This window comes from Crotalus tigris, unplaced genomic scaffold (assembly GCF_016545835.1).
Source record: "Crotalus tigris isolate CLP2741 ecotype Arizona unplaced genomic scaffold, ASM1654583v1 scf7180000017678.2327064, whole genome shotgun sequence".
NCBI lineage: Eukaryota > Metazoa > Chordata > Lepidosauria > Squamata > Viperidae > Crotalus > Crotalus tigris.
This window is the reverse complement of record NW_024096561.1, coordinates 857,547-879,541: the sequence shown is the minus strand read 5'-3', so window position 1 is coordinate 879,541 and position 21,995 is coordinate 857,547. Positions and strand designations below refer to the sequence as shown.

Sequence of the window (21,995 nt, the reverse complement as noted above, 5' to 3'; positions counted from 1 at the left end):
AACAAATGAAATACCTTTTTGTGAAAGAAATAGGGAAGGTAACCAACTGGAGGCATTATGTCTTTCAGTTAGTTTGTAGCTTTCCTTCAAGTGAGTCTCTGTTCTGACCTGGATGAATCTTAAATAAGTCAGCTGAACCTTGAGGCTTAACAGTTGTATTGATGCAACATATTAAGCTTGGCTAGTTTAACATTAGCGGGTTTTTAATTTTCCAGGTAGTGTGTTTAACTGGTTTATGATGCAATATTTTGAGCAAACCCAGAAGATGGATTACTTCAGTATCCAAGTCAGATGTTGTAAATACCACTAATGAATGACTATTTATAAATAGATTCTAATTCTGAATTTTGCAAGGAAATGTCATACGTTTTAGAGAATAAGTTGCTCATCAACATTTCCCTCCCATTAGTTGTTATAATGAAAGTTTTATAGTAAAAACAATGGAACTTAGCTAGAAGAGAGTGGCATCTTTTCTGGAAACAAATCTAAAAACTTTTTAGGCACTTCCCTCTCCTCCCTGCGAACTAAACAGTAACATTTTTGTTTAGGAAAGCTCCTTCCACACAAGGCTTTTATTGTGCAATTGCTCTGCTACATGCAAGGAATTTAACCAGTGCAAGATGGGGTCCAGATGTTACCATCTTCCATTTGTAACTCCAAAGTTTATTCTGTAATGTTGCTTACTAGAAAATAATTCAGTTGCAAGAAAAAGGCAGGCTGATTCCACAATGTCTTACGATTGGTAGCATTAAAAACAGCTTGTTTGGAAGCATTTTTACAACAGCTTAGTCATGCTTTCAATAAATGCTACATAATGGACAATAGACAAGCACAAGTTAAAGTTGCACTGTAATTCCAGAAAGTATGATATCGATTCTGCTCACAGCAATTCAGCTAGAGGCAGAGCTTTTTTTTCTCATAGAACACCCAGAACGGAGTTCCAGCACCTTTTCTGGATGGAACCTTGTAGGGTAGGCAAGGCGGGTTGTATGATGTATGTGAGTTCCGGCACCTTTTTTTTTTTTTTTAGAAAAAAAGCACTGGCTAGAGGTGTCCCATTCTCATTACTGGCAACAAGAGACTGTAGTTAATTTGGCCATGTCATTGTTCCAAGTGTTAAGAACCATTCGTTATCACAATATAACCTTTTTCTTTGATACATTTATTGCCAAACATGCATGTCTTTTTTAGATGAATCGCAAGATAAATTGAAGCAGTTTGGAGAGGCACCAGCTATTTGTAAAATTATACTTTGTTCTAGTTTTTATTTTGGTTCCAGAATTTGGTGAGTTGAACTTTGCCACATTTAGAGAATAAATACATAAAATTATCAGTTTTTCATTAAGGTATGGCAAGATAAAGCTACAGAAAAACAGATATAGATTATGCAAGAAGAGAGGATTTGGGGGCTGAACCAATGAAGCAATGATGAGTTACTTCACAATGATTAATACTTAAAGAGGATTACTATTAGTCGACTGTCTAACCCACAGGAATAATGTAAGGCAATTGCCTGGTTCAGGTATTTAGATTTGGAATGCCCAGTGTGTAAGCCCTTCAGATAGTGAATCCCTCTTCTCTTAATCCTTGTCACTTTAATAGCATTTCTTGGGGAGGAATTTTTGCACTGAGTAGAAACACCTACAGCAGAAAAACCTTTGCATGCATAAACCAGAAATCATTTCAGTAATGCCGGGGGTGGGGGTGGGAGTGGGTGGGGAGGGATCATTTGTTTGTCTGTTGAACAATTTAGATAACTGGAAGCCTAAAATGGTGCTAAGGCAGGACGACATTCAGGTTTGTATGATCTATATTTGGTTTCTAAACTCCGAGATCCACCAATCAGTCAGTTGCAAAAGAGAATCACAGGCAAACAATCACTGCTCCCTCTCCAAAGGTGGAGGATTTTGGATAATATTTTTTAGTTGCATTCCAAAACGGATGCCATGGGAGGCTTGATAAATCACAGGCCTTGGGGTTGCTCTCTCTACTCTACTAGAACACTTTCTATCACCTTATTTTACTTTTTTTTTTTTTTAGGGTTTTTCTACTTCCAAACCCTTCTCAGAAGTGGCAGAATCATGATCTTATTAGGGTGGACCAAACTGTGTAATGGAAATTGTGGATGGGTCCAGGAAGCCTCATTAATCAGAAACCAGGGTCAGGAAAATAGACTATGTATCTTAAGTGTACAATCAGAAGTGAGGAAGGCAGAACCAACCAGAGTCCTGGAAAGATATAAAAGGTCCACGTGAGGGAAACTTGGGTTTTCAGAGGGATCATCACTAAAGAGCCATTGAATCTGGATTCCTTCCCCCTCATTACTTTATTTGTTTCTGTAACCTTCAAATTTTTGGTCAGATTAGTCAAATAACTAATGCTTGCACCAAGTGAGTAAAGATGTTTCACTTAAAGATATAAGAACAATCATTATGAAAAGAAAATCACTTAAAAATTTTTTGCCTAGCTCCCTGATTTTTTTTCTTACTACAAATAAAAACATGAATTTATTTTTGATTTTATGTTTTTTCCCATTCTGCAGATCTTTAGAGTTGCAGAGAATAGGTTGTAAAAGTCTCTGAAAAAAGTGCAAATTAAGATAATGAGAGTTTCTTCACAGTTCAGACTGTCCTTATTCTATAGATTGGTAAAAGCCATGAGATGTGAAAATCCCAGCTCTTAAATGTTTTGAGTAAGATTCATTTCTGCCCACAAATGGTCATGATTTGGCATGCTTGACCTAGAATTCATAAAAAGTATTTTAAAAATCAAGCAGCTGATGAGTTACCAAATCCTAAATTTGTAGCTGAAAATGATGCATATAATCACATTTTTTCCAGTTTGTTAATCTTCCATTTTAAAGACCATAGTATTGTGCAGCAAATTGGGTTAAGAAAATTTCCCTTCACTGCACAACTTCTCCATTTTTTACTTTTTGAGAAAGCATAGGACACTTATTTGGAGCCCAAATACATTTTTGGGAAATAAAAATAAGGTTGAAATTTGGAGATTTGGCTTACTTCTCTTTAACTAAAAAAATTAAAACACACAATTGGGGTAAGGAATGTAGTGAGCTTCTACAGGGTTGTCCTTACATAACTGTCCATACTGTAACCATAAGGGTTAGGGTTAGGATTTAATAGCAAAAGTGAGTTTCCAAATTTCATCTTGTTCTACCTCTGCTCTCGATTTCTTTCTAAGTTGCCAAATTAGGGAGGAAAGGTTTTTAGTATTATATCTTTACTGAGCTTTTTAAAGAAAAACATGAAGGCCCACAGAAAGAGGGAGAAAAGGGAAAAAAAGAAGCAAAAAGATAAAGCACAAAGCAAATAAGCAGGGAATTTACACGCACTGTAGATGAATTAAAATTTCCAGTATTTTACTGATTCATTTTAAGTAACTAAATATACTACACTATTTTAAAAGCGACAAATCATTATTAAAATCAACGTAATATGTACTGTAAATAATAACCGCTGTATCAAATATACAGCTAATTTAGTGTACTTTGTAAGAATGTAAAGTTTAGTAATGTTTTATAGAAAAATTAACAGACTGGAAAGGAAATTTGAGATTTTAAAATTAGTTCATTCTATTATAAATCATTTTGTAATTGAATTATATCCGTGTGGCTCCCACTTTGATGGCCTTTCAAAAAGCCTTAAAGACTTGGATGTTTTTTCTCTTAGTCCTTGGGTGAAGGTGGTTGGGGCCTAGTTAGATTTCTTTAAAGGTTGAGGTATTGATAGCCAAACTCAAAATTGGCTCTTAATCTTTATTACTTTTTTTTAAAAAAAATATTGTATTATATTTTCTATTTTGCTTGGTTTTAATGTACATCACCAGAATCTGTTTGGAGTTGGTGCCTAAACTGAATGCATGAAATTCATTTTCCAAAATGGTTGAGCTTCACATTGTCATAAAATATTTAAAAAATGATTATATTTCTAGCAATATTTAGACAATAATCTGTCAATTTTAGCTATCAGTACTAGAAAAATATACCAGTGGTAAAACATACCAATTTTCTCTAACTCTACTATTTGTTGTGAACTGACTGCTTTTCTTGCATTAAAATTCCCATTGTTGCACATCAATTGCATTTAAATTCTCTATCTTAATCATACAATCTTTAACATGTTCAGTTTCTGAGTTACATATTCATCAGCAATTTATAAGCAAGACTTGGCAAATGCTGAAAAAAATATAAGGTTTTCAGATTCAGTCAGATCTCTAATTGTTCACTCTCCTTTTTGCAGTTCTTTTAAAGCTATAGTGTTATTTGAAGATATTGAAACTGGTCAGGTGGTTGTGTATATTTGCCTTATTATTAATGACATTTTGATGTATATATGACTTGTTGTCTTTCTACTGAACAAAATTCTTCATACTTTTATCTTCATGAAAAAACAACAACAGGGCAAGAGTTTGGAAAGCTTCTTATATTTATTCCCAACTTTAATACATTGTTTATTATTGTACATAATACAAATAATCTTATAACTGTTCATTCCTGTTTGTATCAATCTAAAGATAATTTGTCCATCTGGGAGTCCGGTTCCCTCAAAGAAGGTAATACAACCACAGAGTGATAATATTCAATATGTAATCCAAATTAAATAGCTATCCTGATAATACAGTTTGAAGTTCAGGGCTGCCAGATAGTCTTGGTCTTCCAAGATCTGCAGTTTCTTACATTTAATCCTCAATCTTTTATTAGGCCATGTACAATTTGTTACTTGTCTCTGCCAGTCATTCAATAGCTTGTTTCTATGTTTTTCTCTGAGGAAAAAGATTTTTAAGTAGTCACTGTTAAGGCCATTGAGAGTCAGAAAGGATAGCTAATTTATTGCAAACCATACAGAGACCTACCAATAAATAATAGCTTCTTCTCATAAACTGTGAGGATTACAAAGATATGGTGTGCTTTGCAGTGACAAAAAGCATGAAACACTCACTGTGCCTATGCATGCCTCTATGTGTATATATTTGAATTTATCTTCCCGCCAAGCCTTTCAGATAAATGAATTCAGTGATTTGACATAGCAATCGATCAAGGGTTAAGTCTCCTTCAGAAGTTTGATTCCTTATGTTGTCATGAACAAGGTCGTGTTGTTTTCTTAATGCAGAAGTGGTTTGCTATTGTTTCTTCTAAGATTTTTTTCAATTTACCAAACTACAGCCTAGGAATCCTTACTGATCTCTCATCCTTAAGATTATCTAGGATGTTGCTCTGCTTTTTTTTAACCAGACAAAGTCAGCCAGGTACTATACAATCAAGACAATCATTTTAAAACTTATCCAATAAGATTTAGCAATGCTACACCAAGAAGCACTTTCTTCTGCCCTACTTGTACCACAGTATTTACAACACTTTACCTACAAATCATGGTTAGAACTACCCTATAATTAACTGACAGAACAGAAATAGAAGAAACACAATCATATTTGTACTTTCTGATTTGCATTCTAATCAACTTGATGTTTAAGCCTGTAGCCTCACTGCAACTGAATACTATGGGGTTGTAGCGCCCTCTTGTGTTGCCTACGTATTTCATTCAGGAAGAGACTAGGAAATAATTTTCAAATATCCTAAAGAGCATACAAAATATTCGACCTCGTGTCATTATAAAAAACTAAATTTGGTGTAAATATTAATAATTTTTAATCATTCCCTGCGTTGCTTTATTGGACAGTCCTCTTATTTTTAAAAGTAAAATGGGAAGATCGAAGACATAAGGATTTAGTATCTCAACCAATTCTTTCCTTGAGCTCTAGAATGTGCAAAGCCCAAGACTCTAGAGACGAGTGAAAGAATGTCTATTATCAGCCAAACTATGCCATTCTCCTTCCTATGGTCTCTATAGGGAGAACTTGAAAATTGGATTTTCATTGAACTGGGAAGCAGAAGAAACTCTTTCCTCCACATCAACATCCTTAATTAGAGTGGGTTTGTACATTGTGTTAAACCATAACACAAGTTATTAGGTTTTGACTTAGCAAGTTGGATGAGTTCAACACAATTGTTTACTGTAAGACATGGCATTATGTGTATCTAAGTGCAGCTTAGTTGACAAGTTATGGATAAGCAAGCCATAGCTGAACATGAAGTCTAAACCAAGTTCTGATGGATGGCTAAGAAAGGGATGTCAAATTACCTGTCTAAAAGCACTATCACAAACAAACAATTGTGATTAATAGCCCCCCCTTTTTAAGAAAAGTCTATGCTTGCATAGTTTTTCATTTTAACTTCACTTAAATAGCTTCATTTAAATAATGAATGCTCAATTACCGGTATTTGGGAGAAAAATAGTGTACTGCAAAAAAACCCAACAAGTTAAAATAAAATCAATGAAATGATCTAACGGCCCAGTCCCATGCCTTAAAATATTTAAAAAAAATAAAAATGAAAGACAGATACATGCCATTCTTTTGAGTCTAGAAGCATGACTCACATATCCAGCTCTACCTGTCCCAATGACCGCTCACTGGTTGTTTTGTTAACCAGTGGCATCATCTAATTATATTGGTAAAGCTAAATGGAGTTGGACCATATTGTTATTTGTGAAGTCCTTGGTGATCTCTGAGCTTGGTTGTTTGCTTGCAGACATTTTATTACCTAACTAGGTAACATCATCAGTGTTAATGTTCCATGGGGAGCAAATCTAACAGGCACTAACACTGATGGTATTACCTAGTTGGGAAATGAAACATTTCAAAGCAAGCAACTAAGCTCAGAGACAACAAGGATTCCACAGTTCAACCCTGAGCTACATATATTCTCTTCTACTAAAACTTTGTTCTGTGATTTTCAGGTGGTCATCTATCCAAGTAACAAAGTTCTAGTAGAAGAGAATATATGTAGCTCAGGGCTGAACTGTGGAATCCTTGATGTCTCTGAGCTTAATTGCTTGCTTGCAGATGTTTCATTACCCAACTAGGTAACATTATCAGTGTTAATGAGTGTTAGTCATTCAACGTCAATATTGTTGTTGTCAAAGACAACTTCATGGTCCATCCACATGATCACCCAGGAGTAAAGGAAGTCTTTACTTCTTTAAATGAGGGAGTTGCTTTATTTACAGGGTTACAAAACAAAGAGTTTCTCTCTTGGGACCATAATGACAGATTTTTCTCTCTGGATTAACTATAACATCCAGCCTACATTTACTTCAATTTGGCAGAAGCAAAATCTCAGGAGACATCCATCAACAATCCTATTTTAAATTAAAGCCCTTCTGTTTCAACGCCTCCAAACAGCTTGGGCAGCCACAGCTTTTGAATAGCTATGTGCAGGATGTTTTGACACCTACAGCACACATGGGTTCTTGTTGCACAGTGAAGAGCTGATGTAAGTATTTACTGACATTTGCACATGCTTCCCCCAAAGTTCTGGGGTTGTGTAGTAATAATTTAAAATAAAGTTGAAGAAAATGTTTGCTGTGTAAGCTAATTTACCAGGGACTTATCTACACAGGACACCTTGGTGGAGAGGGCTAAGCAAGAAAAACAAATAGTCAAGTTCTAGAACAGTGTTTCTCAACCTTGACAATGTTAAGGCATGTGGACTTCAACTCCCAGAATTCCACAGCCAGCAATGCTGGCTATGGAATTCTGGGAGTTGAAGTCCACATGCCTTAACATTGTCAAGGTTGAGAAACACTGTTCTAGATCTAGGATGCTATGGTCAGACATGATTAACTCAGATAGAAAAAAAAGAGGCAGCAGGATCTGAAAATGTATTTTGTGCTGCTATAAGTGCCTTAGCTTCTGTAGGCCATTCCATATCTGTTCTACTGTTCCATATTTTATTATTAAACTAATATGTCAGAACCAGAAAAACAAGACTATTTTTTCAGCTTTGATTTTAAACATGTGTATTCTGAACGTGTGCACTTTCACATTTTAACATCTGTAAACACATTTAAAATTCTATTTTTCTGAGAAAAAGTCACTAACTTTTCAAATACAAATAATATAATACCTATAATACCTATAAATATATACTGGGTTAACATATTGCCCTTATCAGAGGCTGATGTTTACCACTACCTCCATCACCTGCTGTTCTCTGAGTGTGTGTGTCCTTGTTATGGAACTCAAGATCTAACCTAACTGAACTTTTGGCATCAGTCAGCCCAAGAGGCTCTAAAACAAGATCTATCAAATTAAACTGATCCATATATTTTCACAGAAATAGAAATTATTCATTCTTAAGGCAACGACTCAATAGATTAAGGACAGAAAGATAGCTAGGACCTTGAAGAAATTATTAGGGTATCTGAGATGCCTTAATCCCTGAGAACTTTGCCAAAATCCTAATTTTTATCCTTTCAGCTATTTATATATTCTCAAGATATTCTCCATATCTAACCATCAAAATCAAGAACGCATCTTTTCCGTTTTCTACATGAAGACCAAATCAGATGACCAGCTATCCTACAACTGACAATTGTTTACATAATTAAGGAAGTATAATTTAAACAAGGCGCTATAGCTGGTCTAGAATGGTCTGGCACATTTCATACGATTAATGAATGTCCTTTTAATCTGGGTCACCAGAAATCTTCTCCTAGATATATAATTCAGCTATGGGGAAATAACTGCAATGAAATACAGTACAAAGCATTTAGCTCAATGGTACAGAGAACCCCAATTATCAGTATTTCATTATAAGAACCAACATGTTTTTGCACAACAAAATCATATACTGATACATACCATTGTATTTCCTTTTTGGGGTGAATATGTGTACAAGATTCCTTTCTTTTCTCTTATCTTCCTGGCCTGTTTTCTCCATTTCAGAAGAACTTCTTTATCTCTTCAAAAAGATTTTAAAAGTATTTAACATTTCACTAGTAAGCCACGTAGTCAATATTGGAACTAACTTTCCAAAAAAACCCACCAAACTTTAAAAATCATACTGGATTTTTATTCTTGTGCAAGCAAAGTGTGCATAATATTTTTGTAGATGAACAATCATAATAAAAAAAGCCAATGATTCTATTTCTAGATACTAAATATAACCCATAATACAGGCTGTGTATATACATGGACATTCATATACATATGGATTTAAAAGCGGCTTGAGGTTATTCACACAACAGAAATGGTTAAATCTCTCTTATTCAAGCTTCAGTGGTGTTCGAAGAAGCCAGGAGCTTCCTGGCAATCACGAAAATAATGGGATTAAGTACATATCTGGTTTAAACTCTCAAAACTGAATATGAAACATGAAAGCAAAAATGTCACTCTATGTAAGTCTAATATTTTCTTGTGCATTCAAAGTCAGGATGAATTTAATTAAAATTCTTCAACTGTGGGAAAGATGCTGGACTAAGGTTATAGGAATATTTCTCAGAAACTATGGTGAGAAACAGTAGATATAGAAGTATTACTGGCTACACCTCAGCTATCCTTTCTTAAATGAGTATGATCTTTACCTGGAAATTTGGTTCAAAAGTTTGTTTAACATGCTAGTTTTTCACTGACCCTGTTATGCACACTGTAAAAATGCAGGCTTGGAGTAATAGGGAAAAAAGTAACAGTATGAAGGAACTGATTGAATATGGCAGTGAAAAATAGGAGGTGCATAACAATCTCTCTTCTGTTTACTGCTTTCCTGCACTAAAAATAATCCTCTTCTTTACTTATTTAAAATCATGAATCTGATCCTGTTATCTGTGCCATAAATCTTGCACTCTGCAAGCAGCAAAAAGCAAATCAAAGCTGGACGGATAAAATAGTAATATATTCATTTTAAAATGAAAAAACAGTTTGTTTTTTTGTCAAGTAGTAACATCTTCTATATTAGGGCTTTCATATCTAAGCTGTAAAAATTCTGATGATTGTCAGAATATAGAAAAAAAACTCTGCCATCTAGTGTTCTTCTAGATTTCTAAAACCCATATTTAGTAGACTTATTTAGACTAATAATATATTGTTGAAAATAATTATAATACTTACTTTCTCCGCTGTTCAATTAAAGCTTGTTTTTCCCTCATTTCTTTTAATGCTGCCAATCTGCACTCCTCTGCCATCTTACTTTGGATTATGAAATCATATGATGAAGCCGCAGGAAACAGATTCTTTTTATCCCTTTGAAATAGACTTGTTAAATTCAGTCAATTATATTTGTCATCAAAATCTATGCAGAACAATACAGTAGTTGAACAAAAAAATCTCTATAATCATTTCTACTATCTTCAGGCTTTTTTTTTAAAAGTCTACTTCAGAATTTCACAAAACAGTGACTTAAGAATTTCACAAAACAGTGACCTTTTTCTGTTTGGTTTGGTTTTGATTTAATTCACATTTGTTCCTTGCATTTCCCCCAGAAATTTAAGGTCATAAATAGTGATTGTGCTAAATTGCATGATTGTGTTAAATTGAAATAAACTGTATATGCAATATAAATATTAAAACAATGAAATTGGTTTGAGCATAATTGGGCAATTTACTCTTAAACATCTGTTTTTTGCCTAGATTTTTATAAACTGTATACAGACTGAGGAAAAGCTTACAGAATTAAAAAAGCATGCAAGTTCAATCCAACTAAGGTTAGCCATTATTTTATGGGGGAATTCTTCATTGGCTTCAGAGGGACTGAATCATGACTAACTTTGAGCCCAAACCATCTTTTGTGGAACATTTAGAACGGAATTGTTGTGTTTTTATTGGAATTAAGAATTAGATTTTTATGAAAATAGTAGAAAATAGAGGAAGGCATTAGGAAATGGTATTGATGAGTTCTTCAATGTCTTCAAACTTAACATGGAAATTCTTTAATTTATATTAGATCTTAGGTATTGTACATACCCATTTATTCAAAAAATATGTATTCCATTTCTTAATATACTGATCCTGTAACACAAAACATTACATCATATCTCCCACCTCCTTCTTTGAAGAAAAATCAGTTGCTATGTTCTATCTGCCTCTAGCCATCAAATTCAATGATGTCCAAATCACAATTTTAGGTTAGCTCTTTTGCATTTTTTTTTTAAACAGAAGATTGCATTCTTCAACCAAGGGGATGTCATTTCCCATTTGCTTGGAAAAAGAGTGAGGTAACTAAAATCATAAGATCTCATAACATTTATAAGGTTGTTTTTGGATTTGTTTAGATTTAAATGCCAAAACAAGGACTTAGAAAATTACTCTATTTTCAGCATTTTCAAAAATACTTTATATATGAGATATGAACTTCTATTGAAAAATTAGTTGTAAACTTCTATCCTCATTAGAGTCATGTTTCAAAACCAGCATTAGCACATGGTAGTTATCTAAATGAAAAAATTTATAATGGGAATCACTTTGAGAGAATTAATTGTCCAGTATATCTTAAGGGCTTCATTTGTTCCTGGCTTTAGATTCCAATTCATATGCTCTATGTCACTTTAAAAACTATATGATTTATTATCATGTACATTTTTATAGTTCATGGTCCACTAAAGCTTATTATGAGAAAATATATTTGTGAATCTTTAAGAAGCAGCACTCCACTTATTTCATTAGCTTTGCTTCAAAACACTGATAGGGATACTAATCTGGAACCATCTGTTATTATAAATTCTAGATGATAATTGACCATTTCTTTAATCTTATTTGGATTTAACTCTACCTTTAAAATATACTGCTGATTGGTTATATTTGTTGTGGAAAATTATTGCTCTGAAAACGATTGTTAACTATGTGAAATTGGCCCTTTGCTTTACCTAAATGCAGGTAGTCCTTGACTTACCATTACAATGGAGTATGGAATTGAAGTCATAAGTGTGTTTGTAAGTCAAGGAAGCACATGGCTAGACTCAATTTTACAACTGTTCTTATGCTGGTCATAAAATGAGCATGGTTGAAGCAAACCATGGGGTTGTTAAATGAATCCATTTTCCTGGATATACATTTTTTGCTGGAAACTTGCAAGAAGCTTTGCAAATTGTGGTCACATGACCAAGGAACACTGTAACTGGTCCTGTTTCTGCCCAGAATTTCCCACCAATTCCTGTTACTCATATAGTTGTTTATACAGATGCATGGCCATCTATTTTTTGAGCCATTTATAAGAATTATCACTAGAAGCATTGGCAGAAGCATTGCATCAAGGTATTAAAAATCTCTGAAAAAGCAGCAAGAACTCACCTGCAAATAATTTTAATGGTTGATTCAGAGTAGGAATGTTGATACTGAAAGATTATTACCCTTTTTAAAATATTTTTTTCTTACAGTGATTACAATAATATATAATGGTTATGGAAATTTTAAAATTCTATTATTGCTATTGTGGCTTTAAAAATAAAAGTTTCTAAATTCCCCTTGAATTTTCTAGATGTCTACTATTTATCATGCATTTTTGGAATTTAACATAGTGCAGTAATGTATAATTTACATTAGAATGCAAACTGTGAGTTACCATAAAGAATATAAAAACACAAGCTGGCTTATATGTTTTATTACCTTGATGAAAGTATAGATGATTTACGAGAGATGCTTTCCTTTGTCCTGGTTCTCCTTAATGTAGGCATGGATTCATTGGTTACTATTTTGTCTTCAGGATACTCCTGTCTTTCATCCTGGATAAGTTCATCCCTTAGCTTCTTAAATCGTATCATTTCCTCCTCATTAGGCCATCCGTCTGACAAATCCAAACTGGATTTCATGAGGTCTGCCAAATTTAATTTTTCAATAGGAGGCATTTCTATTGAAATAAAAAAAAAGTTTGCTTTACACCAGTGGTTCTCAACCTGTGGGTCGGGACCCCATTTGGGGTCGAACGACCATTTCACGGGGGTCGCCAAACAAGGCTGTCCGCCATTTTTTCCCCATTTTCTTTGGCCACGCCCCGGCACCCGGTGATTTATAAGTGGTTGGGGGTCACCACAACATGGGGAACTGAATTATGGGGTCGTGGCATTAGAAAGGTTGAGAACCACTGCTTTACACTCATCTATGGAATCAATTGTGAACGGAAAATAGCAAGAAAGTTATTTTTTTGTTCCTTTTGATTTAGAAATACATGTTTACAATCTTTCCCTTTATTGTAATGCAATAATCATCAAAAAAGGAAAAAAGAAACAGAAACATCACTAAACCCTCAGTTCAGTAGTGCAGTAGTGCAGAGAATGAAAATAAAATAAAATAATCAATCATTTTGATTTACACATCAGCAAGGTTATGATACAAATGTGCTCAGAATCCCTATATTACCCCAGTGAAAAAAACCTGAATTGTCAGATTTTGATGTTTTTCCTTCACTTTTCATAGGAAAAAAATATTTAAACATTTTTAAACAAATCAAAACTAAACTAAAAGAAGCCAAACCTCAAAGCCATTATTCCTGACCAGTTCTTTTATGTCACTGGATAACATCATATCTTTGACTGCTCCCCAAAATATGAATATTAAAAAATTAACCTCCAAGTACTGACAGTTTATTTACCCCCACTTTAAAATCTAGTGGTCCGATTTGCCCTTTTATGCTTCTAGTAATTATATTAATGAAACAATGGAATTCTCAAAAAAACCTCTTATTCTATTTCTTAAAATTAGGACTGCTCTATCACTCTGCATCCTATAAGTCTGGATTACAACTAATAAGGTAGATATGATTTCTAATGTTCTTCTCTCCTTAGATTTCAGAATCTGTTGGAATCCAGGAGAAGGCCCTACATATATCTACAGTATCTTATCTAACCTTAAGATCGATTTCAAATACTACTGTATTATTAGCAAATAGATAACTTCTGCTATAATTGGAGTAAGGATTATACGCCAAAAGAATTTTAAATTCTGTTGAAACATATTATGGTATATTCTTCTTATGCAGGTGGTTCTCGACTTATGACCACAATTGAGCCCAAAATTTCTGTTGCTAAGCAAGATGGTTGTTAAGCGAGCTTTGCCGTTTACAACCTTTGTTGCCACAGTTGTTAAGTGAATCACTTCAGATGTTAAATTAGTAACATGGTAGTTAAGTGAATCTGGCTTCCCCATTGACTTTACTTGCCAATAGGTCGCAAAAGGGGGGGTCACATGAATCCGGGACTCTGCAACTGTCATAAATATGAATCAGTTGCCAAGAATCTGAATTTTTATCACTTGACCATGGGAGATGCTTCAACTGTTCTAAGTGTAAAAAACAGTCATAAGTCACTTTTTTCAGTGCTGTTGTAACTTTGAATAGTCACTAAATGAACTGTTGTTGAGGACTACGTATATGTTACACAGCTAATTTGATTTGATACAAAAGACAATCCCTATTACACTTTTTTGAAGTGTCCATAAAAATGCTACAATGGGGAATCTTTTCTATCAGTCGCATACTTTTGTTACTATAAGGGCCCTGGCAAGAAATCCTGATGTGTATTTTGTTGAGGATTTTCTTGAGGATTAATGCCTGGGTAACTAACCGAAGCTACAAAACTGATGCAGAGTGCTATTCTATGCCCATTTTGAATCCCCAGAAGAGGGAGTGAAGCTATTTTCCAAAGCGCCTGAAGACAGGACAAGAAGCAACGGATGGAAACTAATCAAAGAGAGAAGCAACCTAGAACTAAGGAGAAACTTCCTGACAGTTAGAACAATTAATCAGTGGAACAACTTGCCTGCAGAAGCGGTGAATGCTCCAACACTGGAAGTTTTTAAGAAGAGACTGGACAGCCATTTGTCTGAAATGGTATAGGGTTTCCTGCCTGAGCAGGGGGGGTTGGACTAGATGACCTCCAAGGTCCCTTCTAACTATGTTGTTGTTGTTGTTGTTGTTATTATTATTATTATTATTATTATTTTATTGGCTAACTGACCAAAAGTGCTTTACTCTCCTGTGTCCTTGGATGATCTTGGGTTTACAGATACAAAAACCAAGTTGATACACTATTTCTCTCCTATGTAACTTGTTGCACAGCAAGTCAATATAATGTAGCCAAGGCAACCTCACCTCTATTGAATCTCTGTTTTGAGTGGCATTTAATATCTTAGTTTTGGTTTATGTTATAAAATACTTCTAAATTGAAGTCATACACCCAGCAAATACTGAATTGCATGCAATGTGCTTGCTATAAGTTGTTTGTGGGGTCTAGTTATGACATTACAGGTAATCCTTGATTTACAACCATTCAGGTAGCAAACTTTTGAGGTTACAACAGCATTGAGAAAAGGGACTTAAAACCAGTACTTGCACTTAGGACTGTCACATCACCACAATCACCTCATCGAAATTCAGGTGCTTGACAACACCATGTATTTACAGTACTTGAGTATCCAGGGGTTATGTGATTGTCATTTGCTAGCTTCCCAGCCGGCCTCCTCCAATAAGCAAAATCAATGAGGGAAGCTGGGTTGGCTTAACAACCACATGATTCACTTAACAAGTACAGTGATTTGCTTAACAACCTTGGCCCAAAAAAAGGGGTAATAAAATTGGGCGTGGCTCACTTAACTACCTTGTTTAGCAAAGGAAATTCTTGTCCCACTTGTGGTCATAAACTGAGGCCTATCGATAATATTCTTTCACAGATAGACTCAACAAAATACTTTATATGGGAAATAAAAACTAGGCAGAGCTGGCAATTATGAAATAGCTTCATCTTTTCACGGATGCATAGCTTCTTCCAAATCTTCCTTAGTCACTTGACTCTCAGATAAGTTGATTGGACCTTTTTATAAAATAATGTCTATTTAATTTCACAAACTTGGGATCTCCCTGACTCGGAGAAAACATATTTTCCTTAAATGTTGTACTAATTAATAAATCATATAACCCATATGAAGAAACACTGGACTACAATTTGGATTCTACAAAATGCATATAAGGCACACAGCAAATTCCCCATGTAGCTTGGGAATAGACTGAAACACATATGTTTCTGCTATATTAGCCCTTATATACATAAACTTTATATACATAAACATGCATTCACCCCAAAACAGGAATCTGAAACTGGGCTCAAAAACCATCTGGATTACGAACAAAGCCTGTTAGGAGGTATCTATAGGATATATAATAAGAAATTATAGCCCTATAGCTCTGATTGGCAATTTCTGGCATTAGGGTATTAGAAAAGGTTTAGAAAGAAAAAAGAGGCAGTCATACAGTAGATCTTAAAGACTATGCTAACTGCACTGTTTTGTGCCTTTCTGGCAGTGATTAAAGATAAGATTTGCTATAGTTTGCACTTTTTGGAGCAATAAGCTTATTATTTTACTTACCCTTAAAATGCAAATGCTATACTGTGTGCATGAGTGTGCACAAGTTTGTGCCTTCAAGTAACTTTTTGACTCCTGGCAACGGCCTGGACCAGTCACTGCAGGTTTTTTTGGCAAGGTTTTTTGGATATGTTTCTTTTCTTTTTTCTTTTGATATGGTTTGCCGTTGCTTTCTTCCTAGGCCTAAGAGACTCACTAGCCCAAAATCACCCAACTGACTTTGTGCCTAAGATGGAACTAGAACTCACAGACACCCAGTTTCTAGCCTAACACCATAGCCTTAATTTTACATGCATGATTATACCCTGTTATGTCCAATGGAAATTTCTGGAGTGGCATGTATAAACATAAGAAACTGCTGTGAACAATTAACAGAATGAAAAACAAAAGCCTGAAAAAAATATGCATCAAATAAAAGGTCAACACACTCAGCAGAGCTAGTGAATGCCTAACGCCTGAAGATATCACCTAAAACATTTGGCCTGAAGTTAATTTTTTCCTGCTTACAGTATAAAATGGCCTTATGGCTGGAAGTACTCATGCATTGGTTTCACTCTAGTTCACTCTAATTAGTCTGCTGGGTAATTTTTATTCATTTATGAGTATCTGTTCATATACAAGGTAAAATAAGAATTTGACCTTACATAGCCCCTATTCTTCACAGTGTTTGGTCTTTAATAGCCCCCTTTACTGAATTAGCTGTTCCCAGCATATTTCCAAATTTTCTTTTGGGGTAAAATTTCATTACATTTAGGAAATATTACAATGTTTCTCCCCCCCCCCAGCAGTCCTCCCATATTTTCCCACTATTACTGCAGGTGTTTTTTCTTCATACAAAAAAAATTAAGAAGGAAAAGGTGGGAAAACTTTGATTGGTAGTATTGGAAATGTTGCTTCTGAAATAGTCTAGGTAATTTATGCAAAAGGTTGGCAATCAGCATTTCCCATTTTCTCAGTTGCTTTGAAGTTAGGAAAAGTAACGCTGGAAGAGACGTCCAGTATCTGTGCCATTTTCCTGATCTAAATTCAAAGCTAAATAAAATATCACAGCAAAAAAAAAATCCTGTATATCAAATAAAACAATTAGTCAATCAAAGAATTCTACTGAGTATTTGAAGGTACAATTTATTTTTATACAAATAGCTGTGCTTATGTTTTATGAACATATAGCCATCAAGTACAAGATTTTCAGAAATACAACAGTTTTGAAAACAAATGTTACAAAAGATTACTATTACAGCATGTTAATAATATCTAACTATTTCTTTACATTCTGATGTTTGACAAAATAAGTTAAGATAGTAATAAATATTAAAAACCTCTATAATATACATTAGTCAAAAAAGCTGAAAATTATACAATTTTAAAACTAATGAATAACTTTTCCTTATTTTCACAGCATTTTCAAAGCTCCAGTTTCCAAAAATGATATTTTTGGTGGCAAAAAGCATATATAATAATATATTACTATTTTTGCTCTACAGTTCTAGAGTCATGGCATAAATCTTTAGTATTATGTGTTTTAAATAAAAAAACAAAAACAAATCCAACAGCAACCAAAAAGAATTCAACAAAAAATATTCAGAACGCTAGTTTGCGCATTCATTTCAATCCATTCTAATGTTTCCTATGTCAAACACATTTGTTTAAGTGCTTTAAGTTTAAGAGGCAATTCTATATAGTTAGATTGACAAATAGATTAGTCAGAGTTATTAGCATTACATTGCCATATAGTACTACTGCTAAACTATATTTGATATTGCAATCTGGTATAAACTGTTTTAAAAGTAAGTATCAAATCAAGCCAAAATGGTTGTTATGCTTTCTGCTAATCTTTTTGTTGGTGTTATTCTACAATAGACAATACGACACACAAAATATGGCATATTTCACATTGAACATTTTTTAAAAGAAACAATGTTTAAACAGGTATTTCTTTTGTGCTTCTGACTTGGAAAAAGAATCACATATATCAGTTATGTACATCTTAATAAGCTGAATGCTATTTAAACTTAATTAAAAATAAGATATTTTCTTAAGTGCTACCTTTACTGGGCACACTACTGATTCTTCGAGCGCTTCTGGGTTTAAACCGAATTAAATCTATAAATCACAAAATTAAAAAATAATTATGTCATTTGTGAAAATTGAATTGTCAGGGATCTAAAACTATTTGAAACCACAGAGGTTAAATTATTACTAATTCTGATCCAGTAACAGAGATCCAGTACTGTTTTTACCTCTTGGGAAGGAACGTCAGTATTTTGAGTCCAGGGATTTTAGTTCTTTTTACTATGATAGAGGAAGATTGTTATTCTAACAAAATAAACAGCATCCAGATTTGTAGAGAAAAAAATATAAAAGAAGGAATTAAAGACTATTTGAAATAAACTAGTTAAAAGCAGAATACTCCATCAAACTAGAAATACTACAATATACAAAATATTTTTGTACTACACATACTATTTCTGGAGGAATTTAATATTATAATTTTATTAGTATGATTTCTCCAAGAAATTATTTGTTTGGTTGGGATAAGACAAGACATTTGGGGACAATATCCAGCAAATGGCCTTTTAACTGCACAAAATGAATCTGAATAGTCTTCAAGGGCTAATCTATAATGTTATTATTGGATCTGCTATATATTTATATATATATATGTGATGGACAATATTTTCCCACATTGAACTGATTTAGGCGTTATTCTGTAGCCAGGTTATTTATTTTTATCCCACCTTTATTAGTTTTATAAATATCTCAAGGCGGTGAACATACTACTAATACTCCCTCTTCCCCCAATTTTCCTGACAACAATCCAGTGAGGTAAGTTGGGCTAAGAGAGTGTGATTGGCCCAAAGTCACCCAGCCAGCTTTCATGTCTAAAGCAGAAATAAAATCCACAAGTTTCCTGATTTCTAGCCTGATGTCTTAATCTCTAGACCAGAGGTGTCAAACTGCCAGCCCGTGGGCTGGATGTGTCATGGCGAAACTGCGCCCACCCCAATGCCAGCAATGGAAAAAAAGTCGCAATACGTCATGACACGTTACATAACGTTGCAAGTTTGACACCCTTGCTTAGACCAAACTGGCACATTGCTATTATGATTGTTAGCTATCAAGGCTGTCAACTGATAGCTCCTTTAGTCTTCTTCATATTCCAATTTCATTACTCGTTTTCTAGTCCCAAATGGGCAAAACATTCATTAACCACTTTATTAGCTTAATTTTAAATTCTGGTTTTCAGGTAAGGGTTTACTATAACTTTCTTTACTTAGATGCAATGGAAAATTTTATTGTTTCAAGTTTAGGAGGGAATTGGAGCTTGAAAAAATGAGCTTGTGATACAGCCATGTAGTCTAAATCATAGTTTTTAGGAGAATATTTGAACTAAACCCCTATATGATCTACATTAAGAAATACAGTATATTCAAAAGAGTAGTATCAAAATGATGTTGCCTTCCAATTCTAGTGCTCTACTAAACTCACTAAAGAGGCTCATCTGTTTCCACAAAGCGTTGAAAGCTTTCCTACGATCAGGCGGTCTGTCACATTTTTTCTTGTATTCTCTAACAATGGCCTTTGCTTCTTGTTCTAGCGGAGAAGGCAAGTCTGTGAAATACAGAATGTCAAGGTACATGCGCATGTTACAACTACGCTGACATGAGATGATCTGGTACAATTTTTTTCCGAACATCCTCCTTTGAAGATCAATAAAACACCAAAGAGGCACGTGTAAAGTACAAGCTTTTTTTTTTAAAAAAAAGGACAGTATGTTTATTATGCAGGTTTATTTAGAACACACCTATATTTTTTAAATAGAATTACTGATGCTCTAAAGTAAGATCACTATAACGTAAAGACCAGTTTATTTCTTTTCCATATAAACTTCAAGAGATACAGAAGCATTACATTATTTGTAAAAATCTGTATGAGTTTCATGAATAGCAGAATATATTCTATCTCAAATGTAAATACCACACAGAAGCATGGGATGAATATAGAAAATAATCAATTGTCATGGTGTCCAATGCAAAAAATATATATCAGAGTATAATGGTCCATATTAAAAATGGTGGATATGGCATAGTATTAGAGGATACGTATTTTTGTGTATGGTTGCACTGGAATAAGTCCTTTGTATACTGTTGTCTGTGATTAAGCTATGCATGGAAAGGATAACGGAATGTGCTTTCTAAATTCATTCCATGACATTCTTGCTGTCTTATACATGTAGAGGACAACTGTGTACACATAAAAAGTTAATTTGTTTATAAAGACTTACCCTAAGATTACAAAGCCCTGGATAATTAGAGTTTTAGAATTTGGGGGATAGTCAGCAAGCAGCATAGAGCAGAGGTCCCCAGCCTTTTGAGCACCAGGGACCGGTTCTGTGGAGAGAGGTTTTTCTGCAGATCAGAGGGGGCAGGGTTTCATGTACTGTCTGCATCCCACAGATGGGGCTTTGTTTGTTTGCGCGGACCGGTTTCTGGCATGCCGCAGCCTGGTACCAGTCCACGGACTGGAGATTGGAGACCCCTGGCATAGAAGCTGTAGTATGTACAATATTCTTCAAATACTGTATAGAGGAATACTATCAGGGAGAAAATGTCTGATGCCCCTACTTGACTGGCAGTTCCAACCAATTCCCCCAATTCTCGTTAACATCTAGATGCAAATTTGATACACAAAGTATTAGGCAACAGAATGTAGATGCCCTACAAATGTTACATTCAAAAGGATTTACTATACCTATTTATCCAAATACATGTAAGTACAGATCTTTAAAGATCTCATGATAAGATTATAATTATTCTTCTTATTCACTGTTGCTTCAGAAAGTTATGGACTGGAGGGGTTAAGCACTATTTTTCTCTCTGGATGCATCTACTGTTTTACTTTCAATCTACTTCCAAAAATCAAATTATTACACTGTTTTCATGATAGATTCACCTGATTTTTTTTTCTTGTGTAATAAAAGAACCCTTTAGTCATTTATTGAGAGTTTAACCAAGAATTCAGGTTGCGTGAAACCTAAACCCAAACCATGAACCAATAAAATAAATTAAGCCTAAATATTAGGCAGGCTATTGCAATATTGTCTTGATTACTTTATAGACAACACTCTGAATATTTGACCCTGAATTAACTTTTTTTTTTAAAAAAAAATCCTCACTTTGTACTGAAGACTGTATAATTCTATTTCCTTGATGTGCAAATACAATGCTTTCTTTCAGATGGTCAACTACAGTCAAATTAATAAGACAACTATAATACATAAATGAAAGTTAAGGGCATAAAGTTATTGCTAGTGGATGCTGAATAGTTGAGAAAACCAAAGAATCACAAAAACAAGGCAATATATGTTTTGTTGATTACAGAAAGGTCTTCGATTGTTTCAGGCATGTAAAACTGTGGAACGTGGTTGGAAAAATGGGAACCACAGACATTTCACTCTCCTCCCACAAAATTGAAGCACAGATCTGGAGAGCACAATATGGTAAAAGACCAGCTCCAGGTTGGCAAAGAGATGAGAAAAGGCTATATACTTATATATTCAACCTTTATATGGAATAAATATTGAGCAATATTGAAGAAGATAAATGTTATTTTAAAACTGGAAGTACAAATATGAGTAACCTGAGTTATGTTGAAGACATTATTCTGATGTCTGAAAATGCAAATGATCTGCAAAACGTAGTAGTAAAATCAAGAAATCTCCCCCCCCCAAATAAAATTAAGATTACATATTAAAAAAGACCAAAATAATAACCAGGTTCAGCAATCAGGCT

At 34.2% G+C, this 21,995-nt stretch overlaps 1 protein-coding gene across 4 annotated transcripts in view; it reads right to left on the bottom strand.

Annotated features, from left to right (window-relative positions):
- The window catches only part of LRRC27 (leucine rich repeat containing 27), a 63,363-nt gene that overhangs the window by 20,698 nt on the left and 20,670 nt on the right, over positions 1-21,995 (bottom strand). For 2 of the 4 annotated variants that reach the window (XM_039337436.1, XM_039337437.1), the window contains exons 6-10: positions 19,693-19,815; positions 18,250-18,306; positions 12,457-12,697; positions 9,967-10,098; positions 8,722-8,821 (exon numbers count right to left, since the gene is read on the bottom strand). In XM_039337436.1, the coding sequence (XP_039193370.1) occupies positions 8,722-8,821; positions 9,967-10,098; positions 12,457-12,697; positions 18,250-18,306; positions 19,693-19,815 (653 nt within the window). The remainder of the gene's footprint in view (positions 1-8,721; positions 8,822-9,966; positions 10,099-12,456; positions 12,698-18,249; positions 18,307-19,692; positions 19,816-21,995) is intronic. The other 2 variants (XM_039337439.1, XM_039337440.1) reach the window with 2 other exon arrangements.